At 39.2% G+C, this 25,802-nt stretch overlaps 1 protein-coding gene across 1 annotated transcript in view; it reads right to left on the reverse strand.

Moving 5' to 3' along the window:
• Positions 1-25,802, reverse strand: part of EVC (Ellis van Creveld syndrome) — a gene marked incomplete at its 5' end in the record, with an annotated part of 38,970 nt that overhangs the window by 12,189 nt on the left and 979 nt on the right. Inside the window, 9 exons of the mRNA XM_009864769.1 lie at positions 7,655-7,753; positions 10,749-10,897; positions 12,230-12,446; positions 13,970-14,128; positions 17,602-17,739; positions 19,865-19,963; positions 22,303-22,387; positions 23,313-23,545; positions 23,954-24,037. Of these exons, the coding sequence (XP_009863071.1) occupies positions 7,655-7,753; positions 10,749-10,897; positions 12,230-12,446; positions 13,970-14,128; positions 17,602-17,739; positions 19,865-19,963; positions 22,303-22,387; positions 23,313-23,545; positions 23,954-24,037 (1,263 nt within the window). The remainder of the gene's footprint in view (positions 1-7,654; positions 7,754-10,748; positions 10,898-12,229; positions 12,447-13,969; positions 14,129-17,601; positions 17,740-19,864; positions 19,964-22,302; positions 22,388-23,312; positions 23,546-23,953; positions 24,038-25,802) is intronic.

The raw sequence follows: 25,802 nt of genomic DNA on the forward strand, positions 1-25,802 counted from the left end.
GACCCCAGGCAGTCCTTGCAACCCAGACCGTAACATGACAGCACGCTCCACCCACAGGATGTACCACAGGTACAATACGATGGCCACTCTGTTTAATGCAGCATTTGAAAAAACACAATGAAGTAGCTTGTTAAAATCTGGCAGGAGAAACGGCAAGTTTACATTTAGGAAAAATTGCAGCTGTGATTGAATTCTGCCAAAGCGACTTGAGCTAACAAAACAGTTCAAAACTATTTGTACTCTAAGGAATGTACTTGATCTGAAACAGCCATAAAGCCTGTCTGCGAACACAGGCAGCACGCTATGTATTGTAAAGCTTATTTTCCACCGGAAAAAAAGAAAATGGTTAAGACATCCGACTGCTTCCAGGATCTTATTTTTGGACTAGAATCCCTACAAAATAGTTTTTACAAGCTTCGTGATACGCCATCTCTTGTTTTTAGAACTTTTACTTAATGATTCCATTAATAGAATAGCTGATTACAGTGTTGAATGAACGTGTTTATAGTACCTGGCAGCCAATTTCAAAGCTTTTCAAAAAATGTCAAGAGAAATTCATCAACCATAAAGAAATACTATGAGGTATATGCAGAAATCAAATGGGCTCAGATCTAAATGCATCTAGATTTCAAACAAGGCAATAAATACATAATTTTGTCAAAACCCAGGGGAAATACACAGCTTATCGGATTTCACTACAAACCCAAAGAACAATATTAATGCTCTCCCTCAAACCCAGATGATTAAAAGGTTCTTACGTGCAGATGGGAATAAAATGAATAGTAAAACTGTGAAACAGGAAAACATATTTCGAAAGGCTGGTCATACTGTATTTTACATGCCAGCCACTAACCAGTATATATTATCTGCAAGAGACAAGTGCATAGCCATTTTTTAAGTTGTGATGGCTATTTGTTGACTTGTGACACAACAGCATTTCATTAAAATAATTACAATTTCTGGTCGAAGCTGTAGAACAGTCTTGCATTATCTCCAGAAGCTCAATGCCTAGGACACTGGTTTAGGAGGTAAGAGATTCATCTTCCAACCCACATTGTGTCTTATGACAGAGATTCAATACTCAGATCATACATCCCATAAATACTCCAAACATTCTTGGACACCAGTGGCTATTGAAGATACTTCACATTACAAACTCATACTAAATGGGGAAAAGCTGATTGCATGTACTTTTTCCTCTCTTTCGTGTGAAGAATTCTGGAATGCCAACTGGAAAATGAAAACAATACCCTGCTTTTAAGCGTCCTAACACCAACAAAACACAATATCACTGAAGTCATCCATAGCACAAGCTAATAAAAAAAAAAATCTTATTTCCATGCATTTAAAATGGAGGTTCATTGAAATTCTAGTCTAGCTCCTTCAGTGGTCCTTGATTTATTCAGGAGGCAGTTTCAATCTTCTCTTTCTGTACTCCCTTTTTAGAAATGTGCCTTTGTAGATAAGGTTGTGTCCTTTACTAGATCTAACTATTAACAAATTGTGAATCCATATTGAGGTAAAACACATTTTCTTATGCAACAAGGCAGGAAGCAAAAACTTCAGAGTGGAGGCTGTCCTCATTAGGCATCTTGTATCAGCTTTGACTGAAATGACCAGATCAAAGTTAATCAGTGACCAAACTCAGAATTAGACTGAGCTCACATGGTAGGAGTTCACAGATTTCATCTGTTGGATCACACTGTCTTTCAGCCTTTTTGGTCTAAGTAACAGGGCAAAATTTTCAAAAATGAGCATTTGAAGTGGAGGTCTCTGGATACTGATTTCCACCTGACACAAGCCCTGAATGATTCACCTTTAAAAGAAGCTAGCTCTTGGTACCCAGAAATGCAGTCTGCTCTGTGACAAGCATCCCTAACCATAACTCATGCTAGCCAAATTACATTAGGAAAATAATGAAACAGTAAGTCTGAGAAGCTGTACTTTTTATTTTTAAAAAAATAAATCTTCCCTTTTATTAATGAAGGAAAAAAACAAAGAGTTTGCTTCAACCTCAAATTCATGTTTATCCATTCATAAAATGTTTATTGCCTTGCCTGTTGATAATACTCATTACTTAATAGCTTTTAGTCTAAATTCCTATGCATTTCCATGTTCTGTCAAGTCAAATGAAATAACATTCTGGTGAACTGCTATCAGCAAAGGGGAATTATAAATGACAGTAAATTGTGTGTTTCTATGGTTTCGATGTTAACTCTGAGGAAAAATAATTACCTTACCACAGACTACGTAATTCCTAGCTGTTAATTGATTTCCTTTGTGCAATCCACATGTCTGTTTTCTTAATAATGAACTGTTAACCACCTGCCTGATTTCACTTCTCCTTTCCCTATATCTCTCAAAAATAATGAGAAAGAAAAGATATATCTGATATGCTAAGCTCGAGACAGGCATGTACGGAGCTAGTCATTAATCTTTTTAGAAGATCACAAGAAATGAGAAACAGAACAGGACATACTGGGAGGTGGTGCTTTCGCTGCCATGTAAAAGAAAATTACGTTAAAAATGTCACAACTGAAAAGCCACCTAAGCCTATACAAAACTTACTGCAGCACAATATCCCTCGTGTACAGGATAACTCTGCAGATTGTGCTTACAAAAATATTAAGCTGACCCATTCAATTACCTCCGATACAATTCCTCCTTCAGTTATGGTATATTGTGATAATCAAAATCACTCGCCCCATTCCTCAACTTGCACTACAAAAATTAGTTACGAAGCCTATGTCTAGACACAGACTATTCACCTACTATTTTAATCTGCTAGTTAATCCCCCATATATAGCTCATTCATTCACTTCAGGCATCAGCAGATTCCATTGACCTTGGTTAAATCGTTTTAATTGATTTATTCATGTGTACACAAAACAAACCTACTCAATTATTCTATGCAAACACAGTCAGCTTCCAGATCATTGCATTTTTACATATTTATTCACCAATCTGGGTAATTCTTTGATGTCTTATAGCACTATGGGCTACAGTAGTTCTAGAGGGTTATATAAATCTATCTTGATGAACTCACACACTTTTTAAAAGGGGGAAAAAATGAAGAAAAAAAAAGGCACAGGAATTTAAGAAAGGCTCAGAAGAACACTGTGAGAATAAGGTAAGGACCTTCTCCTACAAATGAATGGCACTTACAGTTAAGTGACATCTGTATCCAGGACATTAATTGGTTCCCTATTTGGCCACATGGTGACCTTTTCCTCACGTTTTAATGTCACCTCTTGCATTGAGGTTATTATTCATGAAACCACGTCCGTCAGGCTTCCTACCCTCCCTAAACTTTTTATCACAGATAAACCTTTATCACATATGAGACCTTGCCAGGTCATTTTCTCTTTAAAAAAAAAAAGGTTAAAAAAAAACGTGTAACAGCCTTCAAATATAGCAGCTAAGCACCATGAGCTTAGAGCGATGGCTGAGCCTTGGGCTCCTGTGCTTGGTCAACTGAATCTGTCAGAGTGCAACCCTTGGGAACTTTGTACTGACTGTCTTCTTTGAGGATTTATTCTGGTCTGTTATCTACAGTGCGAGTTTTGATATAGTACATAACTGAGGGTGCACAGTTTAGAAAGTTGATACAATATGGTGGCACTTTTATGTCCTGACAGTTGTGCAGAAAGCTGCTAGTACCTGCTCTTGCCTGAAGGTATGCTTGAGAACGGGACCTAACTCGAGCAAACTGGGTATCATGCATCTCTCCAACACTGGTGCTGTTGCAGTACCTCAACTTATTGGATATTCCTCCAAACAGTCATTTGTCTGAATGAACATTACAAGGATATTGGTGTTTATCTGATAAACTGCAATACTGATGGTGCCCAAGGATCATGAAAGCAACTTAAGAAAATAGAGGACTTGAATGTAATCACCACGTTTTGGGTTCTGATGTCATTAACCTGAGAAGTGTGCTGTGATTCATTCCAGTTCTGGGGGTTTGCAACCAAAGTCAAGATAGCAATGGGTACAAAAGGAGGAACTTGTGAGTACTGGACAATATTAGATTGTTCAGCCCAGAAGAAATAAATGACATTTCTTTAATGCTGGGCCAGCAGTGAGTATGAGCTACTTGGAAGAGGGGGCATACAGGATGCTATTACTAAATCTTAGTTATGGAGGAACTGCGGTTTATATAACACTTGATCTCCTCTTGGATTTAGGCAGTTAGGTCCTAATAAGACATCTCCATTTTGTTTTCCTTAAAAGCAACAGCTATTTAACTTCTCTGTGTGGGAAAGTCGTAACTATGCAGTTTTGCAAGGCTAATTTTCATTTGCAACAAAATAAAAACTGGGCTGAACTCTTCAATATTTAATTACTTTTAGTTTTTTCCACTCTGATTGTGTTTACAGATGTATGAATGCATCTTTTTTAAATGTTTTGTGGTCTCTATTTGGATGTCTTGTGGATCACAGGCTGAGGAATATTCATCGAAGAATCTGTGGAGCATTCCAGGGTGACTTTAGAGGGTTTTGCTCAGTTTTTTCAATTATACTATTAGGCTTCCATTTCTACTGGAATGATAAAGCAACAGACTAGAACTCTCTGCTGAACTTCTTTTCTTGGCTTCTAACTTAGTATCACATGCTTCCAGTTACAGAAATATGGAGACTAAATGAACAATAGAATGTTTAACCAAATCTTTAATGTTTTCCTTGCTTATGGTAGAACAGAAACAGGAAAGTCTAAACCTTCCAAATGAATGCAAGGGAAATGACTATCAGTTACACTTCAGGGAGCACAGATATTCTGGAATGACAACACGGAGCTTTGCAACATTTGCAGATGTGCCCAGACTAGCAGGTTTTATAAACCAGTTGGTTCAAACCCAGCTGGGACACAGGTCTTGTAGCGCAGTACTGACTATAGCCATGTGAGGGCTGGTGGTGCCCTGCTGCGTAGTCTAATGATTGCTTGCTTACGTCTACCTAAGCTGCACTCACACCTTTGTACTGTGGAGGATCTCAAATCCCTATTCCCATGGGTATCTAGTCTTCCCCAGTAGCTTCTGTCTGGCAGAAACTGGAAGAAACTAAGTGAAGGGGCAAAGCTCTGCTGCCAGGGAAAGGCTTCTCCTTGTCCAAAGTGCACTTGTGCTCTGCAAGTGTGGCGGAGCGGAAAGAGATGCAAAAACACTGTGATTGTGAGATCTAACTCCTTTCCTTAATGATGAAACCACTTTTGCTTTTATGCCCTAGGTAACAGTCAACACGTGTAACTACTGCACTTTCCTAAGCTGTAGAGTCAAAACATCTCCATTTATGTACAGTGGGGCCACATTAATTTCTATTTCCTCTTCTTTCTAGCTTATGCTACTTACAAGGTATATTCAGAAGCAGTTTGCTCTCTGAAACAGTCTGCAGTATCTGTATTTAGGGTTAAGTGGAGAAAGTGCAGCTGTTCATTATGTTAAATGTCACAATAAAAATGTTTTATGATAGATACAAAAGTGGAAATAAAGATTTGTGGATCTTCATTCAACAGATGCCAGTTGGATCACAGTACTAGCAGTTTTTCACGTCTGGCAGTGTTTGTTTGGGTCTAGGAATGAAAGAGCAGCTGTAATATGGAATATAATGGCTTAGAGCTGGGTGAACTGGCAGAGTTGAAGTTTGTGCAGCTCTCCTGGCAACTTGGCAATTCTAGAAACACTTAATTCACCCAAACCAATTTTTCTTTAATGGAAAAGAAAACTTTGCCAAGAGTCCTGAAAGAAATAGGATTTTCAGTCTGATCTGAGTGTCACTAAAGCAGAGTACACAATAAAGGAGAGCAATATAATTTCACAAATGAGGTGGAACTGTGCAGGGTAAAAAAACCCTGTTTGGTCTCCAGAGACCTCTTGTGAATTGAGGAAGGGGGTGGAGAAGTTAGTAACTCTGGAGAATGGCCTCTGTGCAGTAATATCAGCAGACATGTTGACTTTTCTTAAATTAAACAGCTTTGTACAATTAATTTACTCTGATTCACTGGCATAGCCCTCAAAGCAAACTTCTCCTTTCTCCAAAATAGCAGTTCTTCTCAAATACCCCGTTGCTTGCACTATTATATAAAACCATAGCAAAACTATATATTCAAAATACAGTGGCTTTATTTCTTTTATCAACTGAAACTGAAAAAATGTATGTGGGCTAGTGCTAATTAAGACTGTGTGGGTATCTTATTCTAATGTAATAGGGACTATAAGTTTCCATAACATCCTGATCTGGTCATAACTAGTCATGACAAGGATCCTGTTAAGCTGAAAGTGATTAGTTCCAGCCTAATTAAAGGTCGCTGCTGGCTACAGTTCTGTGCTTCATCAGATAAGTCATGTTACATTATTTTTTCAGTGTAAACAGAAAATAATTAAAGATGACGCAGAAGCATGAAACATCTATATATTTTCCAAATCTGTAACATAAAGACGTGTAAAAATATTACACCAAAGATCCTAACTTATTTCAGGGAAATAACTAGTGTCAAAACAATTCTCTGAGATGACAAGAGATGAGAAAACTATTTTTGGACATGTAGTAAATTTAACTAAGAAAGATAATTATGTTAAGGGCAAGAACAAGGCCATGTACCAGCAAAGAACAAGCCCATGTACCAGTACAGGTTGGGGACTGACCTTTTGGAGAGCAGCGTAGAGGAAAGGGACCTGGAGGTCCTGGTGGACAGCAGGATGCCCATGAGCCAGCAATGTGCCCTCGTGGCCAAGAAAGCCAATGGCATCCTGGGGTGGATTAGAAGGGGGGTGGCTAGTAGGTTGAGAGAGGTTCTCCTACCCTTCTACTCTTGCCCTGGTGAGGCCACATCTGGAATACTGTGTCCAGTTCTGGGCCCCTCAGCTCAAGAGAGACAGGGAACTGCTGGAGAGAGTCCAGTGCAGAGCCACAAAGACGATGAAGTGGAACGTCTCCCTTATGAGGAGAGGCTGAGGAAGCTGGGTCTCTTTAGCTTGGAGGAGACTGACAGGTGACCTCATTAATATTTATAAATATGTAACGGGTGCATGTCAGGAGGACGGAGCCAGGCTCTTCTCAGTGATGTCCAATGACAGGACAAGGGGCAATGGGTGCAAGCTGGAGCATAACTGGTTCCACAAAAACATCAGGAAAACCTTTTCACTGTGAGGGTGACAGAGCACTGGCACAGGCTGCCCAGAGAGGTTGTGGAGTCTCCTTCTCTGGAGGCATTCAAAACCTGCCTGGATGCGTTCCTGTGTGACATACTGTAGGTGATCCTGCTCTGGTGGGGGATTCGACTAGATGATCTTTCAAGGTCCCTTCCTAACATTCAGTGATTCTGTGAAGTCCTTCTCCTGGCAGTCATGTCAGATGTTACATTTTCTCAGTGTTAGCGCACCCTTGTCAGCCAGGCAGTATATTTTGGCAGACCAAGTAAGCATTTTCTGACTAATACAAGGCTAGGAAATGTAGTGTGTTCGAAAGCTAATGGAAAAGGTACGCTAATGTGGAAGACTGTCCTGTCTCCATATCTTGGTTTTGCCAGCCTAGCTTCCTGTAGCTTTTGCGATCTCTCCAGCAATTCCTCAATCCTCACCAAGGCCTGACATTGTGTAGTGGTTTAGACGATCTTTAGAATTATTGTAGCAAATGACACATATTACTAGAGGAGGCACCTTGTAAAGATCTGCAACAGCCTCCGTGCTCTCGCAGTCATCCTCCTCCTCCAGCTCCCACTGTGCTTGCCGGTGTTTCTCTAGCAGCTCACGGTAATCCTAAAAGAAACACAATTGACATATTTAAATGGCTGAAAAGGTTTTGATAGCTTTCTGCGATCCTCTCCTTCCCTTCTCTGATGCCCTTCCCATGTAGCATCACAACAGTAAGTATTTATCTGGAACCATGACTAGAGTGAAATGAAACTTGCTTTATCACCTTAATTTGAGCATATGTAGTCTTGATTATGGAACTCCATAGCCTCTGCAATTTGGGGTTAAATAATATGCACCTAATACCAGAAAGCTTGTGAAACAATCTGATTTGCAACCTACTTTCCCGTGTATGAATACTGCTTCCTCATAGCCAGTACTATGAAGTGCAGGACAGCCATTAGACATTATTATCATCATCAGACACCTCAGCTACAGCTGTATCACACTGTGAAGGGCTTTTGCTCTGGGGTCGGTGTCTGTGTCCCATGGTGGTCCCTAAAATGCTGAGCTATGACTTGGTCCTGATTTGCGCCTTGGTCACAGAGTTAAGAGGAATGTAATTTTTTAGTTGAAGTCAGAACTGTTATGTGTTAGCAGGCTCATGTGCTGTAACAGAAGAGTGAATTTTGCAGACAAAGAACATCTCATCCTATAGACTAATGAGTGGTCTCGTACATAAATATGCTGTATTTTTATTTCAACTGTCAAGTGCCTTCCTACATTCCTATGGTAAATATGTCTTTCTTTCTGAGGTATCTGAGTACATCTCCTCTAAAGAACATAAAAGTGCTCATAAATTCTTTGTGCACAGGTCATTCTTGTAGAGGTAGACTTTAAAATTGACACACCATGAAATCGTAGTTCACCACAGAATTTGACAAGTTAAGTGCTATAACTTGTATGTCCACTGGGGGTAGGGCTGAGCAAAACTGAGTTACTGTAACTGGCACTTTTTGGCTTGCGTGCTTCAGTTGATCACTTCTGTATTCTCTGCCAGTTAAAAACAAAACAAAAATGCTTTTTTTTCCAGCAGAAACACAGATGAAGGAGTCACAATGATACAAGGACCCTAAGCTTTACTATCTAGGTCATTCTTTCATATAAGGCTGCCCAGAGAGGTTGTGGAATCTCCTCTGGAGACATTCAAAACCCACCTGGACGCGTTCCTGTGTGACCTACTGTAGGTGATCCTGCTCTGGCAGGGGAGCTGGACTAGATGATCTTTTGAGGTCCCTTCCAACCTCTAACATTGTGTGATTCTGTGTGATTCTGTGATTCTGTGTGAAAAAATCAGAACTGCAGCAACTAAATTGTTACTACCCAACTTGCGTTCAGAAGAAACTCATGTGAAGAAAGCTAATTGCAAAATCCTTCTTAACTGGCAAACACTTAAAATTCAGCAGAAAGGTCAGTTATTGCCAAAGCTGCTACCATGGTGGTGCAAGCTGTTTGATGAGGTGGAGGCGGGAAGGTAAAGAAGAAAGGTGTATCTGATGGGTACAACTCTGGGCTCATGGTGAGGACTCAGGACCAACTCCTTCACTGCTGGGCTGGCTGTGAAACCTTAAAACAGGTTTAAAATAGCTCCTTGATGCTGAGGGGATCACTCACACAAAATAAATTCTGAACTACTTAAGTCAAATCATGGGAGCTGCACACAGATACAATATTTCTTATTCTCTGGACTTAGGACTTCATCTGTTCTGAGACAACAGGCTCTCTCCACTGTGGCAGCAGAGAGGCTTAAACTTCTGACTTGTTTTGTTATTTACACACATGCAGCTCACAATATGAAGACTCATTTGTGTTCTGTCTTGCAGTGTGAAGTGCAAACTGCTCATTATGTTGCAAGCAGATCATTAGTACATAGTTTAACTACACGTTAGCATTCTAAGGTTCACAGAATAGAGCATCTCTTGCACAAAGCTGTAGGGCTTTAACTTTGTAGGTGAAAGGTCTTAATATAAAATTTCTAAGCTTTGTTTAATAAATTTGGGATGTGCCCACGAGTTTTCAATTATATGCACAAGGAAAATACATTCACAAATATTCAGTGGCTACAAAAATGTGTGTAGTTACTTATCTCAAGAAACAAAAAGGCAAAGACATAAAATGCGCTCCACAGTTTTTAAGTGCCTGAAAACTTTTTTCTGAAGTAAGATGTTGCCACACAGGTGCAAGAACAGTAACTGCATTATCCAATTCATACAATATAATTAAACAACGTGGCCCCGCAGTACAAAATTGTAGTGCTGAGATCAGTAAATTTTGACAGTTTGCTACAGCTGGAATCTAGGTCTTCTCATACAGTAATTTATCTAAGTTATTAAATTTCATCAAAAGTTTAATGTGCTGGATGTAAATGCTTTAATCTTAAATTACTTCTTTTCAGAAAAATTGAGGATTGATTTTTATTTTATTTCTTAATAACTTGGGTCTGTAGTTCTCAGCAGTTATAGGAGTTTTGCAGCTCTCAGCTTTACAGCTAAGAACTCTGATTTTGTATATAGATTCTGAACAATAACAGTAGAGCTTTAAAGAAAATATCACCAAGAAAACATTACACTGCCCACTGTATACCATGTTAAATTATCTATTGCAAACCTTCTCTAAGGTATCCTCCCAGCAATCATGATCAATTTTCCCTCTGCTTATGTGAAGTTTGAGTATTTTGAGCCTCTGTAACCTCATTCACAGAAAAGCAATTAGATCAGTGCACTCTGCTTTCTTCTGTAATGCAGGCTAGATACTCCCCTCCAGAGATTTCCCATACTGAACCAAACATATAGTCTCTAAGTAAAGATGTTGTCTACAAAACACGCAACCTAGCATTAACACCCTTTCGGCATTTCGCTCCAATGCAACAAGACCAACACTGGAGAAGATGTCTCTAGGTAGGCCTAGGACAATAGGGGGTCTGACCTCATCCTACCTGTGCTACTGTACGTGACTCTCAGGAGGACTCAAAAATTCTGATTTTATAGAACTAGGACAATTCTGCAATATATTTGGCCTTAAAAACTAATGGAATAGTAAAAATAAGCTTTAACTTGCCCACCTTAAGAAAATCATGAACATCTTCATTATGAAAAGTTTTACTGAGGAGACTCCCTTGTTCAGCTTTCTGTCTGTGTTTGAACTCTTCTCTCTTCTTTGCACGGCACTCTAATCGTTTCAAGATCAGATCTTTACTCTGCTGCATGCATTCTGGAACATAAACCACTGATGACTAGATATCACAACTCCACAGAGAAAAGCAGCATCTGCTACTGTCAGCTCACAGAAATCTGTTAGTGAGTGAAACAGGTAAGTAATTACCATACAGGACTTCAAAATTGATTTTTACCCCGCTGATCTTTTCAGACGTGAATGTCTGAGTTGTTACATGGCACTTACATTAGGTTTTTTGATCACTAGCATCCTGCACCCTCCCTTCCACTGGTGCTGCTGTGTATGCAAAGGAAGGGGTGTTAGTTCAAGAAATAGATTCCCATCCACAGGACTCCAGACCTCTCACTCCTGCTTCGGGAAGGTCCAGAAGTGGCTCATTATCTAACTGCAGATATGCAAATGCTTCTGCAAGACAGAGGCAGTAACATATGGTGGGAAGAAAAGGTCTAGAGCAGTGCTGTTTCACATTAGCTTGAACTTCCTTGCAGCCATAGCAGGCTTCCAAAGGGACTCATCCAGGAACCTGCAGTAAAAGCCGTCAAGGTCCCTCTGATATTGCGCTAGCACTGTGAAATATTTGGGATAGAGTTCTTCCCCCTTTTGTCCCCTCTATAGCTTCCAGTGATTTATAAATTCATGAGTCTATCTGGATCCTGTGCTGCAGAGAGGAATTGATGCTTTTGATGGTCTGTCACCACTTCATGTCTCAGCAATGTGCCCTGGCTGCCAAGAAGGGTGATGTTATCCTGGGCTGCATCAGACAAAGCATCGCCAGAAGGTGGAGGGGGGTAACGCTTTCTCTCTGTTCAGCACTGCTGAGGCCACACCTGGAGTGCTGCGTCCAGTTCTGGGCTCCTCAGTACAAGAGGACAGACTGGAAAGAGTCCAACAAAAGGCCATGAAAATGGAACTGGAATGGTGGTCTGACATAGTAAAGAGAGCTTTATCTGAAGATCATAAGCCTTCAAATTATCTTCTCACGAGAGTGACAGCACAACTATGTTTTGTGTATCCTCTGGCTCCACAGGCTCGCAGGAGATCACAAGACGGTATCCTGCGCACACGTAGCTGTTACTGTCCCTAACGTCAGCCAGTATCACCAATGACGCCAAGTACATGAACAGTAAATGGAGAAAACTCACAAATACTTGTAACAAATGTGACTCTTCTTCAATGATCAAAATCATGAAATATGGTATAGATTATGTTCACAGTAATGCATGGAACGAGGCCTAAAAGGCTTAAAGCCAAAGTTCCCATTCTAAGCATCTATCCTTCACAATAATGATATTTCTGACCAATTCATCAATACCTTTGTAAAACAAAGGCTGAAGCCATAATTTCTTTAGCTCTGGTCTAAGTACTCACCATTGCTGAAATGTGCCAGCTGTTCCCAGAAGGCCTTATGCAGATCAGTTAAAAGTTCTTCCTTTTGTCGGACTGAGAGATTATTCTTTACGGTTAAATGGTCCAGAATGTTTGATACAATATTTAATCTGCACTTGCACTCTTCTGGTATACAGGACTTCAGTGAATCGATCATTTTCACCATAAGCTCCCAGTTGAATAACCTCTCCTGGATGTCCTAAACCAAACATTAAAAAGTCCTGTTTGAAAACCAAGAACATTGTGCTTGTCCTTTTTTTGAATTATTCATTCCCAAACTACACAGAAAACCAAGGAGGCTTCTCACGACCATGTGAATGACAATCTTCATGTAGTTAAATACTTCTGGAAATCCTGACTGGCATAGCATAGCAGTGGGTTTACCGCATGTTCAGTTGCAACAGGCAATCTAAAACTACTGGTGTTTTTCTTAATTTGTAGCTGTCAAGAAGACATTAAGGCAGGAAAAAGACAACAACAAGCTTACAGAACAAACTTAAATATTCAAGGGGGAAAGACGAACAGAAGGGCAACACTGAAGCCCTGGACTTTTTCTCAAGATGCTGTATGACATACTAGTATGAGCCTTCATCTTGAAATGAGGACACATATCTGATTCTGATACTGCTGGAAAGCCTTCAAGTATGTGGTCAACTGGAGCTCAATAAACACACTAAAATTAGTGTAATTGCCTATGGCCTAGCAGTTTTCATTGCATTATTAGAGAAGAAACCCAGGGTTACAGCAAGGAGCAAGATTTCCTGGGTGAAACTACAACTCAACCAATGCTTTAGACAATGCTGCAAGATTGAAAAGAAGGTGAAAACTACTGTATTTCACAGAAATACACATACAAGGATCTTTTCAATGAAGTGCAAGCATCACAGTACTGATTTTAGCTAGGAATAGTTTAGGTATCTGTATCCAAACACCTAATTTGAAGTCTGCTCATATAAAGGAACTTACTGTACGGGAGCCCAGTATGAGTCAAGTGTGATCAGCTGCAAAGACTACTCTCACACACGGCCAGCTCAGTTTACTTAGCTGCTCCGCTGTATAACTGTTTATTAGTGAGCAAAACAAAGCTAGCTATGCATTTATTCTCCAAATTACTCATAAATGCAGTGGGCAAGATTCCAACTGTATTGTTAATCTATATATTTCAGTATGCCCTACACAAAGCAAATAAGGGATCTGTTAGATTTAAGAGAACATAAAGCAGTGCTGATGCATTTACAAACAGTTTTCCCCTCTTAAAACCGTATCACTAAGAGATGCTAAGGGTTTTCAATTTCATCTAAAGACAGTGGACACAGAGACTCACCCTCAAATTTAAATTAGGATTTCTCAGTCAAAATGGAATAAATACTTTGAAAGGAAAAGAAATATTCTAATGCCCAGGGTAATGACTCTCTTTCATCATTAGATCTAGTGCTCTTGCTCTTGGCTCACTGGCTGCATTAATATAACTTTTTCCTACCATGACTGCCTAAACAGTATTCTGAGAATTAGAATTCAAATGTACAGAGTTCACCCTCTTGCGAGTCTTCATAAACTGCAATGGAAGCTGAGCTCTTCGCAACAAAGCTCAGAAAGACAACTGGAGTAAGCAGTCTACATCGTTCCTGGGGCAGGACTGACAGACTCTGTACACTTTCATCATTCTTTGAGTTGAGGTTGACTAAATCTCTGTCAACTTTTATTTCCTTTTTTGCACTTTACCATTGCCTGCAAGTCTTGAGATTCACTTAATATACTTTCTGCTGCAATCATCGTCTCAGTCAGATCCGTCATCATCTTTGCTGCTTTGGCATTTGAGCATTTTGATTGGTCCAGAAAAGCCTGCTGGGCTTTTTCAGTCTGCTTCCAGAAAGCTTCCATCTGTGGAATATAAATCAAAAAAAACAATCCATGTTCCCTTATTAATCATCTAGTATTTCATTACAGTAAGAGGCATGTAAGTCTACTGAGATACAAGTCACTGACACTACCAACAGCTTTCTGTATCAGTTACAGAGAACTTTTTACAAAGCTAAGGAGACAATTTACTGTATGATGATACATGTCTTGGTGGCACATAGCCAGTGAAGTCAGCCCTGACCTTTTTACATGTACTCATTCTGTGTAACTCACTGAGAATTTTTGTTAGTTCTCCACATATTGCATCTATAAAAACCACAGAATCACAGAATGTCAGGAGTTGGAAGGGACATCAAAAGATCATCGAGTCCAACCCGCCTGCCAGAGCAGGATCATATAGTAGGTCACATAGGAACACGTCCAGGTAGGTTTTGAATGTCTCCAGAGAAGGAGACTCCACAACATCCCTGGGCAGCCTGTGCCAGCGCTCTGTCACCCTAACGTTTTTGTGGAACCTCCTGCGTTCCAGCTTGCACTCATTGCTCCTTGTCCTATCACTGGACATCACTGAGAAGAGCCTGGCTCCGTCCTCCTGACGCTCACCCTTTACATATTTATAAATATTTATGAGGTCACTCCTCAGTCTCTTCCAAGCTAAAGAGACCCAGCTCCTTCAGCCTTTCCTCATAAGGGAGATGTTCCACTCCCTTCATCATCTCTGTGGCTCTGCGCTGGACTCTCTCCAGCAGTTCCCTGTCTCTCTTGAGCTGAGGGGCCCAGAACTGGACACAATATTCCAGATGTGGCCTCACCAGGGCAAGGGTAGAAGGGTAGGAGAACCTCTCTCGACCTACTAGCTACTTCCCTTCTAATCCACCCCAGGATGCCATTGGCCTTCTTGGCCACGAGGGCACATTGCTGGCTCATGGTTATCCTGCTGTCCACCTGGACTCCCAGGTCCCTTTCCCCTACACTGCTCTCCAACACATCAATCTCCAACCTACTTGGAGTTGGTCCTTCCCAGGTGCAAGACTCTACCCTTGTCCTTCTTGTATTTCATTAAATTTCTCCTCACTCAACTCTGCAGCCTGTCTAGGTCTTGCTGAATGGCAGCACAGCCTTCTGGTGTATCAAACACTCCTCCCAGTTTTGTGTCATCAACAAACTTGCTGACGTTGCACCCTAATACCTCATCCAGGTCATTGATGAATATATTGAAAAACACTGGCCCCAGTACTGACCCCTGAGGGACCCCACTAGATACAGGCCTCCAACTAGACTCTGCCCCATTGACCACAACTCTCTGACTTCTTTCCTTCAGCCAATTCACAATCCACCTCACTACCTGATCATCCAGACCACACTTCCTCAGTTTAGCTAGGAGGATGCTGTGGAAGACGGTGTCAAATGCTTTACTGGAGTCTAGCTAAACCACGTCCACTGCACTGCCATCATCCATCCACCTGGTTATGTCCTGATAAAAGGCTATCAGGTTGGTCAAACATGACTTCCCCTTGGTAAAACCATGCTAGCTGCTCCTAATGACCCTCTTATCCTTGATATGCCTAGAGATAGTGCCAAGGATAAGTTGTTCCATCACCTTTCCAGGGATGGAGGTGAGGCTGACAGGTCTGTAGCTACCCGGGTCCTCCTTCCTGCCCTTTTTGAAGACTGGAGTGACATTCGCTTTCCTCCAGTCCTCAGGCACCTCTCCTGCTGCCCATGACTTACCAAAGATGATGGAGAGTGGTCTAGCAATGACTGTCGTCAGCTCCCTCAGCACCCGTGGGTTTATCCCATCAGGGCCTATGGATTTATGGATGTTCTGATTGCCAAACTGATCCATAACCCAGTCCTCATCACCTGAGGTAAGTCTATTATGTTGTTAGTATTACTGGGAAAACTAAAAATGAAAACAAACTGTAGCCCTTTTTTTTATGGGAAGTTTATTTAGCTGTGGGAGCTGGCATTCCAGTCAAACAAGATTTCTGCTAAAGAAGGAAAACTGAAAACTGCCAGTGTTTCACCATCAAAGCCACATGCTACATAAACACTATTAACTGCGCTGGAATTAAGTACTTTCTGCAGTATCAGCACAGTGTATGTGCTCTTTCTGATACATTATCATATGGGTAAGCTCTAATTTTAGGCTCCAAACCCACAAATACTTTAAGACTGTGCACAACCATGAATATTTTGTTGTCTTCAACAAGACTACTAGTACACATAAAGATAAGAAAATGTATCCATTGACAAGGTTTGTACTAAGTATCTGTGAGTTTTGAAAAAAGCTGTGTTATGGCAAAAAAATCTCTTTTATATTACTTAGGCAAGAGTGGATTAGTTCAAGGTCCTGATCTATATGAGTCTGCGTACCGGGAAATCATTTTCAACATGGATGAAAAGCATCTGCTGGCATTAGAGTGACAGACCCACTGAAGGGTGACTGCTGCTGGTGAATCACTGCCTCATGCTGCTCAGTGAGGCTGCCAGCAATTTTTTTTATGTGATTAACTTTGGAGAACTCTAAACAATCAGTTTTTCACAAAGCAAAGTTAAATTGCAAAAGAAACTTGACACAGATGTACCATTGTTACCAGGACATCCACTATGAACTGAAAGGCACAGAGAATCAAGACAAAGCTGAGAAAATTCCCAGTGAGGCACTTAACCACCAGACATTGAAAAATGTTAACTCCCATATGAAAAAGGCTCAAGCTCAGGGCTGAAGTGTCACAGTCAATCAGTGCAGGCAGCTCACAGAGCCATCAGTCTCTCATTTTCATCAGCAGTGAATTTGCTCAAACCTCAAAACCAGGACTGGGAAGGAGAATATCTTCCAGATTATTCAGTTTACTGGAAAATAATATACAAAATATTCTTAAGCTCCAGTTTTCTAGCCTGCAGGCTATTCAGACACAGTGACACTACTGAAGAGAGAAAAAACAATAAAAACTTTACTGTGAGAATCAAATGCCTGCTATCGAACTGTATTTCTACATCTAAAAACATGTAAATGTATTCCAACGTGGAAAGTTGCTAAACAAATGTTTTGCAAAAGTGAATGTGCAAAGCAAACTAACAGGTTGCAGTATAATTATTTTCTTAGCAGTTATTTAACCTGAGTAAGTTTTACAGTCCCTTATTACTCTTCTACTCAGTTATGCAGAATTGAAGAAAACAAGGTGTTAGTATATAATTCTAAAAGCCAGGCTATACATAGGCTTGAAGTAAGTCTTACCATTTGACAAGCAATAGACATTTCTCAGCTCTAAAACCAGCGTGATAAAACTGTGCTGGTACAAAACCCAAACTAGTTCCCAAAGGGAGTTGGAAATGCTTTCCCAAAGCAATGTAAAAATGTTTTCAGAACTCATTCACAATCAAACTACTAACTGGGGCTAGTCCACACAATAGTTAAAAAAAATAAAAAAGCATTTCCCCAGCAAAAGAATAACATTAAAATAAACTTTTAGAAAAATATAGAAAGTTACATTATCTATTATGTGCTCAGAACATTCCCTTTGTTTCCTTTCTAGGTCTTCTAGAGTCTGGTACTCTGAATTATGGGCTCCTGACATCTCAGTATTCTGGAATCTAGAGTCAAGTTGTTTCTGTAATTCTTCAAAATCCTGGGGGGGAAGAAAAAACAAACCAAGTGATTTGTTGCGCTCAAAGTCAGATGTAACTTCTACACTCAAGAGTGATTTGTATGTCAGGTCTGGCTCATGGTTACAGAAGTTGAACAAGAGCATTCAGAAAATTCTGCAGCAAGCAAAGAAAACTCAAAGGTATATGGCAGCTCTGAACTGCACTTAATACAAATACGGACATTTCTACTAGTATATGAGTACAATCAAGACTGCTGTCCATCTCCACTGAACTAAAGTTTTAGTAAATACTTCTCCACAAGCTTTCATACTAAGAATCCTTTGAATCAATCCATAAGTATTTTCAAATTTACAAGCCCCATCTTAAATGGCAGTTAAAAGCGTATACGCTGTGTTTAAAAAGCACAGGGAAGTATCCAGATGTGATAATCAGACAGTGTTTCCCACGGAGTGCTAGCACATATGGATGAACACACCTGTAATGCTCATGAAGGACAAATTACAGGCTATGTGATTATATGGGCTTTTTAGGGTTTTCAATCTTTTGAAACCAGGATGATTTTTTTCTGAAAGCTACTGATATTGACAAATACTAGTCTTCTGCCATTACTTAGTAGGTTGGTATTAAAATGGATAGTTCTGCACTTGCTGAAACAGGCCTCACTCAACAAGCATTTACTTTTAATACCACTTGATCTGGGGTGTCAAGGTACTAACTTGATGCACTTATGCCTTAAAGTAATTTAACCAGATTTTGACAAGCTTCACAAATAATTTCATGAATTTTTCTTCTTTTTCTTTTTCTTTTCCTTTTCTCTTTTTCTTTTTCTTCTTCTTTCTTTTCAGTATTATAGTAAACTGTTTCCGGTGCTAATACTTTTGCTTACTACCCATGTCTCTTTTACATTTTATTGACAACCAGCCTCAGCCTTTAAGTGATATCCCAACTCTGCCATATTTCCAAGACCGTTTTTCTCCACAGCATAGGACAAAGGAATCCTATACTGACATTTAAATAACTGGACTACTGCACTAATTACAGCATCTAATAACCAAGATTTGGTCTTTCTGTTGCAGCAACCCTGTTTGGTGCATGAAAACACTAATACTGTCAAGTCTCATTGAGGATTAGGCTATACTAGGAAATATGCCTAATCTGTATTGCCTCTGTGTTTAAAACTCGAAGCCATCACCAGAAGTCTATCAGAAAAAGGGATCTGGACACCAAATCCTACTTTTCATTTAGTAAATACAATCAATTTTCATACTAAGCCCGATTAAGGCAGAAGAGTGTTTTTAAGGCAAAATACATTCTGATATGAATGATAAGGCAAAACTACAGATTGTGAGGCTGCACGAACAAAGTAAATCTCAACAAACAGAGCTGACAAGCTGATAGACTAGGGCCTAAATGTGAAATTCCAAAATAATCATTACTATGATAAAAAAGGACTAGGCTGCTCAAGGAAACGGTGGAGTCTCCCTCAGTGGCAAACAGTCAAGACTTGGACCGGCAGGGCATTGCATAATCCTACTTAAGATCCTGCTTCCTACAGAAGTTTGTAAAGCTTTCTCTCCCTTTTAATCATCTTAATAATAGTAATGTGACTGTACTGAAATGCATACTGACTGTCAACATATGTCTTCCCGTTCACACGTGGCATACAGGCTTTGGTAGAAGTATACGGAAGAAAAAAAGACAATGAGCAAAATAAGTATATTTTCCCTTGATGAAAGCCTTGAGTTTCCTTCTCATACTTATTTCCAGCTATTTTATTGTCAGTAACAACATACAGGACCAGACAAACACCTGATAATCAGAAATTATTAAATATGAGTGAATAAGGTCCATAATGTTCTGTTTGCCTGAAAGGATTCAACTACAAAATACTTTTATCCTTAACAGATTACACACATCACTGTCCTGACCACCTCAAACAATAACAAAGAGAAAACCCATACAAGGCAATGGAGAGAATCAACAAACAAGGGAGCTTCTTTGCATTTCTTCTTTTGAAATAGATTACAAATGACACTGCTGTTTAAAAGAAGTAGGTGAGACAGCCTGCTGTGGCAGCTTGCACCAGCTGGTGGCATTAAGTCTTATTTTCTAGGGTCTTAAATATTAACCAGCAAAACTACTTACATTTTCTTGAATCAAAAGGATCTTCTTGAACAAACCATCAGTAATCTTCTTTTTATGATAAAAGTCTGTGAAGTGTATTTTGAGAAGCTGAATAAACATCTATGTAAAAGGAAGGGAACAACATCCAGTATAAGTGCCTGTTCAGCATCGTAGTGACATTTTCGTCATAACATTTGTTGATTTAAATCAATCAGTGAGATTACAGTGAATTATAAGCAACACAACAGAAACATCATCAGCCACTCTGCAGTACTTCCACTGTGAACAATTCCTTCCCTTTGGCTTCAGTAAGATGGTGTTACATTCTAAAGTGCACAAGGAATTATGTCCTTGCAACCACTGACACATCCTAGAATCACAGAATCACAGAATGGCCTAGGCTGGAAGGAACCTTAGAGATCATTTTAATCCAGCCTCCCTGTCGCCAGGGACACCACCTGTCGACTAGATCAGGCAACACATGGGGATCGAACGGGAATCGAACCCGTGACCTTGGTGTTGTTAGCGCCATGCTCAACTGACTGAGCTAATCTGTCCTTTACTGAAGAAAATGCAGAGCATGTAAACATATAAAGCCAAATTTTTCTAAAGTTTAATGAAACCCTACACTGAAAGACACTAATACATTCACTACTATGATTCCAATTGTAGTATAGAATCTAAAAGTAACCATCTCAAGTTCCAGCTACCCTCTCTTACAAAAACTACACCTATTTTCCAGTTCTGTGCTTTTTTCTTTTTTTTAAAGATTGTAATACAAATATTTTCAAAAAGACACTGGGATGAATTTTGCTTCTTGTCTTCCCCCTTGCCTCAATTAGAGTGTGAGTGTAAAGACAATTCCTTTCATTACTAACTGCTGAAGCATTTTCCAACATGAAGGTAAAAATACATGAAATCTAACAGTCGTCTGCCTGTTACTCATGTACTTGAAAACAGATGATGCAGAAATTGCCCATTTTAGACATATAAAACAAGAAATAAAATCATATTTACATATAAAAACAGTTATCAAAGCCAACATTTCAGCTGAGCAAAATCTGGAAAATATGTTGCAATTAGGGCTCAGTAGAAGAGAAAACCATAAAGCATCCATGTTTTGGATCTCACTTGCCAATGTTTGGATAGGAGTTTGGAAAGATTTGAACACACACCACCAAGATACCACATACTGTAAAAAGGAAAAAAAAATAAAATAATTCAGGAAAACACTGAAGGAAGAAGATATGTTTGCTAAGAAAGATTGACTGAAAACAAAAGAAGTATAGCAGAAAAGGAAGAAAATTCTCTAGACTGATTTATTTATTCTGCCTCTGCTAGCAAAAATAAAAAGCTATCCTAAGCTTCAGCTAAAGGTCAAAGTAATCTGCCTTTTGTGGTAAGTTTTGGTGGACCACAGTGTGTTAAATACTTGTTTTCTCAGTGTTTCTGCGATTACATCACCATGGTGTTACCTTAACTTCATTTACAAATTGATGATTAACTTCGAGATCAAGTTCAGCCTTGCCTAGTCAAGCTAAACTTCCTTGTGGAATCTGATCTCAAGTTCCCTTTCTCATCTACTTAGATGAGAATAACTCAGCAGAAAAGAAGCTGCTTTCAAGGTTTACCTTCATGCTTCCTCCTCTGGGTTGTGTAGAAAGTTGTTCAGAAAATCCCACCCCTTGAAATATTCTCAGTGAATTTAATAAGTTATATCAGAAATGATGAATCTATTTAAACAGAGGTTGAGTTAAAAAAAAGGGAGGAGAAAGCTATTTATCTTATGCCCAGATTTATATTAACTGAGCTAAAATTCAGTATTGGTAATGATTCTGTATTGGATCATAACTAGTCACTGTAAACAACTATCCTAAGAGAGAATTATGTGGCTTTAATCATATACATCCATTTTTGTTTTGTGTTGTGCTGCTTCTTCCTGTCAGCTTTGGATGCTGTGGGTTGATATAGGTAGCTATCTACAGTTTAAAGAGGTACCTTAATTCCTCTGTCCCTCAAAATCATCACTATTGTACTTATCCCAATGGTACTGATTCAGCTGAACTGAATTTCCAATTTTATTCAAAGAGCTTGGAATCCTTGGAGTTGCAATGCACAATCACTGTTCTTAAGACAAACTCAACCATTAAATATTTTTTTTCCTCTTTTTATTAACCTCAAGTGCTGTATGTTGCTCTCTGGGGTAAAGTTTAAAAATAATTTTTTTTATATTATCCAGTCTGACCCTCTGTATTTCACAGCCTAATATATTTCATTATATTTTATTCCTTTACGAAACTCATATATATGCAGAATGGGAAAAAAATAAACAAAACACTGCAGCAATGCAACTCTGATAAACAACTTGCTAGCTGGGAAGTAGTGTATGTTATTTCCTAAAGTGATATTCAACTAGGATGTTCAAAACAAAGTGCTATATATGACAGATGAGTACCTACCACATGGTTTTCTTTTCTGAGTTCAGTATCAAGAAGCATGAGATCTTTTAAAATAAGACTGCAAAGGCAGAGCTTAACATCAAAACTAAAACAAAGATTAGAAAAGTGTTAATACCATATAAAGGCGGGTTACATAAAAGGGCAACACCATCTAACAGTTTCTTTTAACCACTAAGTTCTCCTAGAAGTATTGACTCAAAACATCAGTCAAGTCACTTTATTATCAAGTTGCCTTCTATTTCAGATGCAATATCACTACACAAAAGTAAGAAAAACAAAATAGTGCTTTTAACAAACTTGGAGTTACAGTTCCCTTTAGAAAAAGGGCAAGATAAATATAGGGATAAGAGGCTACAACGAATGGAAAACAAGGCTTTAAATTATAACAGCTGTAATAAGAATAGATATTTTGAAAATATTCTTCATCACTAGTACCTTCATCTAGGGTTATCCTGCTGTGGTGCAGCTGAAAGAGCATCAGAGCTTACAGTTCATTTTGATTAGCTCTACCTGCTCATTAGTGGTGCATCTGAGAAAGGAACTTTTTTCCCCCACGATAACACACAAGTAGTTTCCATTAAAACGGAGAGAACAGACCGCTGCCACTTGCTATTCACAAGGCTCTGGTTGCATGAGTGACACTGTGCAGTGCAGAGGACCCCATCCCCAAACAAGCATGTGACTGCACCTGTGAACTGAGCATACAAGCCAAAACAAAAGGGATCTCCTCATCCTAACGGTGACAGACCTTTTACGAGACAGCTTTTGCCAAAGCTCTGATTCCCAGAATTTCATAAACAGCAAAGTGACTTTCAATAGGCAGCATGATGTATTACTTTAATCTCCCCAACCACTTTTTTAGGGTTGTAAGCAGATAACCCTGTCTTGATGTGGTGAATGTACGAATTCAATTCCAGCCTCTGGTTTACACCAGGTCTTTAGTGATCGTCCTGAAAACCACTCAGGCATGCTAGGAAAAGACCAAACACAAGCATAGGTCTACTGCTTACCTCTCACATGTTAGCACTTCAGGGAAGCTGGTCACCTTGAGGAAGGCTCGCGCCTGAAATCTGTCATCACTTGTTGTGGAATGTACTGTTGTGGAGGAACTGCAGTCCTCTTTGTCTCCCTGGCTCAAGGATCCCAGGCTGCCTGATGTAGATGTCTCCATGACCTGATTAGGCAGAACTGCCTGCTTTGGATTCTCATGCAAAGAGGGATTGGATGAGCCATCGGCCAAAGGCTACAGACGAAGGAAATTCACAAAGTCAATTAAAACAATACAAAAAGGATGTAAACATCTAATCAGTTTCCAGTGTTTGCTTTCAAGCAAAAAAACTAAACAATATACACAATAAAAATGCTTCCACAAAAGTTAAGACTCATCATACTGATCGGTTTCTGCATTGCCCAGAAAAACATTCTTCTGTTCTGGTTTTCTGCTTGGTGCATACAAAGCACTGCAGGTTTCATGGGGAGCTGAAATCAGCTGATGCCGTACAGAATAAGCCTTGAGTCAACAGACTATAAACCAAGAAAGATTCCTATTAAAGAGACTGGTAGTCAGTTTTCTTCCATTACTTGACTCTTCAGTTTAATCTCACACAGAACTATTGTCATTAACTTTTACAAGTAGAGTTTAAAACCTTACCCTAAATTTCTGATTGATGGGATAAATCACTTTTGCCTTTAATGCAAATGCTGTGACGTTACTGTTCAGAGGAGACTCACTTTCCTGTATGGAAAAGAACAAAAAAATCATTTGGGAACAGCAGTTAAGTCTGATGGTTGTTCACTGTATCACATGCCCCTTTAGGTTATACAACTTAGAAATTCCTGCTGATAACTGTTGACTGTTTCTGCTTTGGCATAAGAAGGCTTCTCATAAGACTCATTCAGAGTAAGAAATAAAGAACTGTCATCACCACTTCTCCAAAATGTTTTTACTCTTGCAAGGAAAACCAGGCAGTAGCTGGTATTCATAAGTTATTTTAATTTCAACCTCCCACCACTACTTTAGCAGCAACTGAAGATTTCACATAAGAGACTGAAATTATCTTAATGATAGAAACTACAAAAGGATAAGCTCCGCAGATGTCATTATTACTATATATTCTGTCTTTCAATTTAAATAAAGAAACAATAAATTAAACAAAACTAGTCATTTTTTCCAGGAAGAACTTTCATAGTATGGCCCTTACCTATAATCTAGAAAAAATATCAATGTTCTTCCAAACAACTTTTTATAGATAATGCATTCTTTTCATACAATCTGCTATATCACGTAATCTGACTTTCTGCTTCTCCTCTTTTCTAGCCTCTTTGACTAGCCTCTTTTTTCTAGACTCTCTGACTTTCTGCTTCTCCTCTTTTCATTGTTCTGGAACAATGAAATAATCAGCTTTGCTTTGTGAGGTTATGTATAGCTTAATAAAAGGCAACAGACAGAATGGTTAAATACAAGCTTTAGGAGATTTCCTATTCTAACATTTTTAGTTTTGTCATATGAAGCTAAAGGATCTGATTTATCAAAACACAATTTGAAAACACTAATAAGAGTCTAAAAATAGAAAAGGGAAGAGCAAACTATGCCATTCTTTAGACTCCTTTATGATTGCACCTTTTCATCTCCATTTCATTTTTAGATCTACTGATAAAGTTAAAAGCATGGGGTCACCATGTAAAACACTTGCTCATACTGAGCAGTCCCATGGCTGTAGGACATATTCAGGGACAGAAGCAGAGGCAAAGCAGCTCCTGTCCAAAGCAATAAAGTCACATCATAGTGTGACACATCCTGTTTCTCAGCAGGCATGAGTAATACACAGTTTTTACTAATACAGTAATTATGGTATTACTGTCATGTAGAAGCTCTTAGAACAAAAATACCTGTTTTTCTGAAGTGCTCTAGTCTAACTAAAGGCATATTCCATCTACGCTTCCTCATAAATTGGCAATTTGATGGTAGTACTAGCAAAAGCCTCTGGGAATTGGAACAAATTAATAGAAAAAAACCCCAAACACTTAAGTAGTTAAGACAGTGAGCGAAAGTCCCTTCAAATAACGCAGTTGCTTCTTAATGTGCTACAAATGAGCTAACATGTTTTGGAAATGGATATAGTCGTGAATGAACACCTTCAAAAGCCTGTGATCCCATTTCAAAAGGACTGGTAATAAGCATAAAGTTATATCATGATCTAAGTTCTCCCACAGGATTTACACCCCAAAAGAGAACCTAATCCATGCTCACTTGTTATGCTGTACTTTAAGTCAACCAAAATGACCAACCACTGTTTGTCACCAGTCCTGATCACAAAACTGAAATGAAGAATAATTACCTGTCAGGATTTAAACCAAGAGTAAAATGTCTACAATAATGTCTATCTTCTCTTTGTCTTGAAACCAGTTCTCATTACAAGCTAAGCACCAGACCAGCTGGCTTTAATCAATATTTTCTGCAAGTATTTAATTTATGTATAATAGATTGAGTTAGCTGAACC

The sequence above is a fragment of the Apaloderma vittatum genome, unplaced genomic scaffold (assembly GCF_000703405.1).
Source record: "Apaloderma vittatum isolate BGI_N311 unplaced genomic scaffold, ASM70340v1 scaffold34522, whole genome shotgun sequence".
In the NCBI taxonomy this organism is placed as follows: Eukaryota; Metazoa; Chordata; class Aves; order Trogoniformes; family Trogonidae; genus Apaloderma; species Apaloderma vittatum.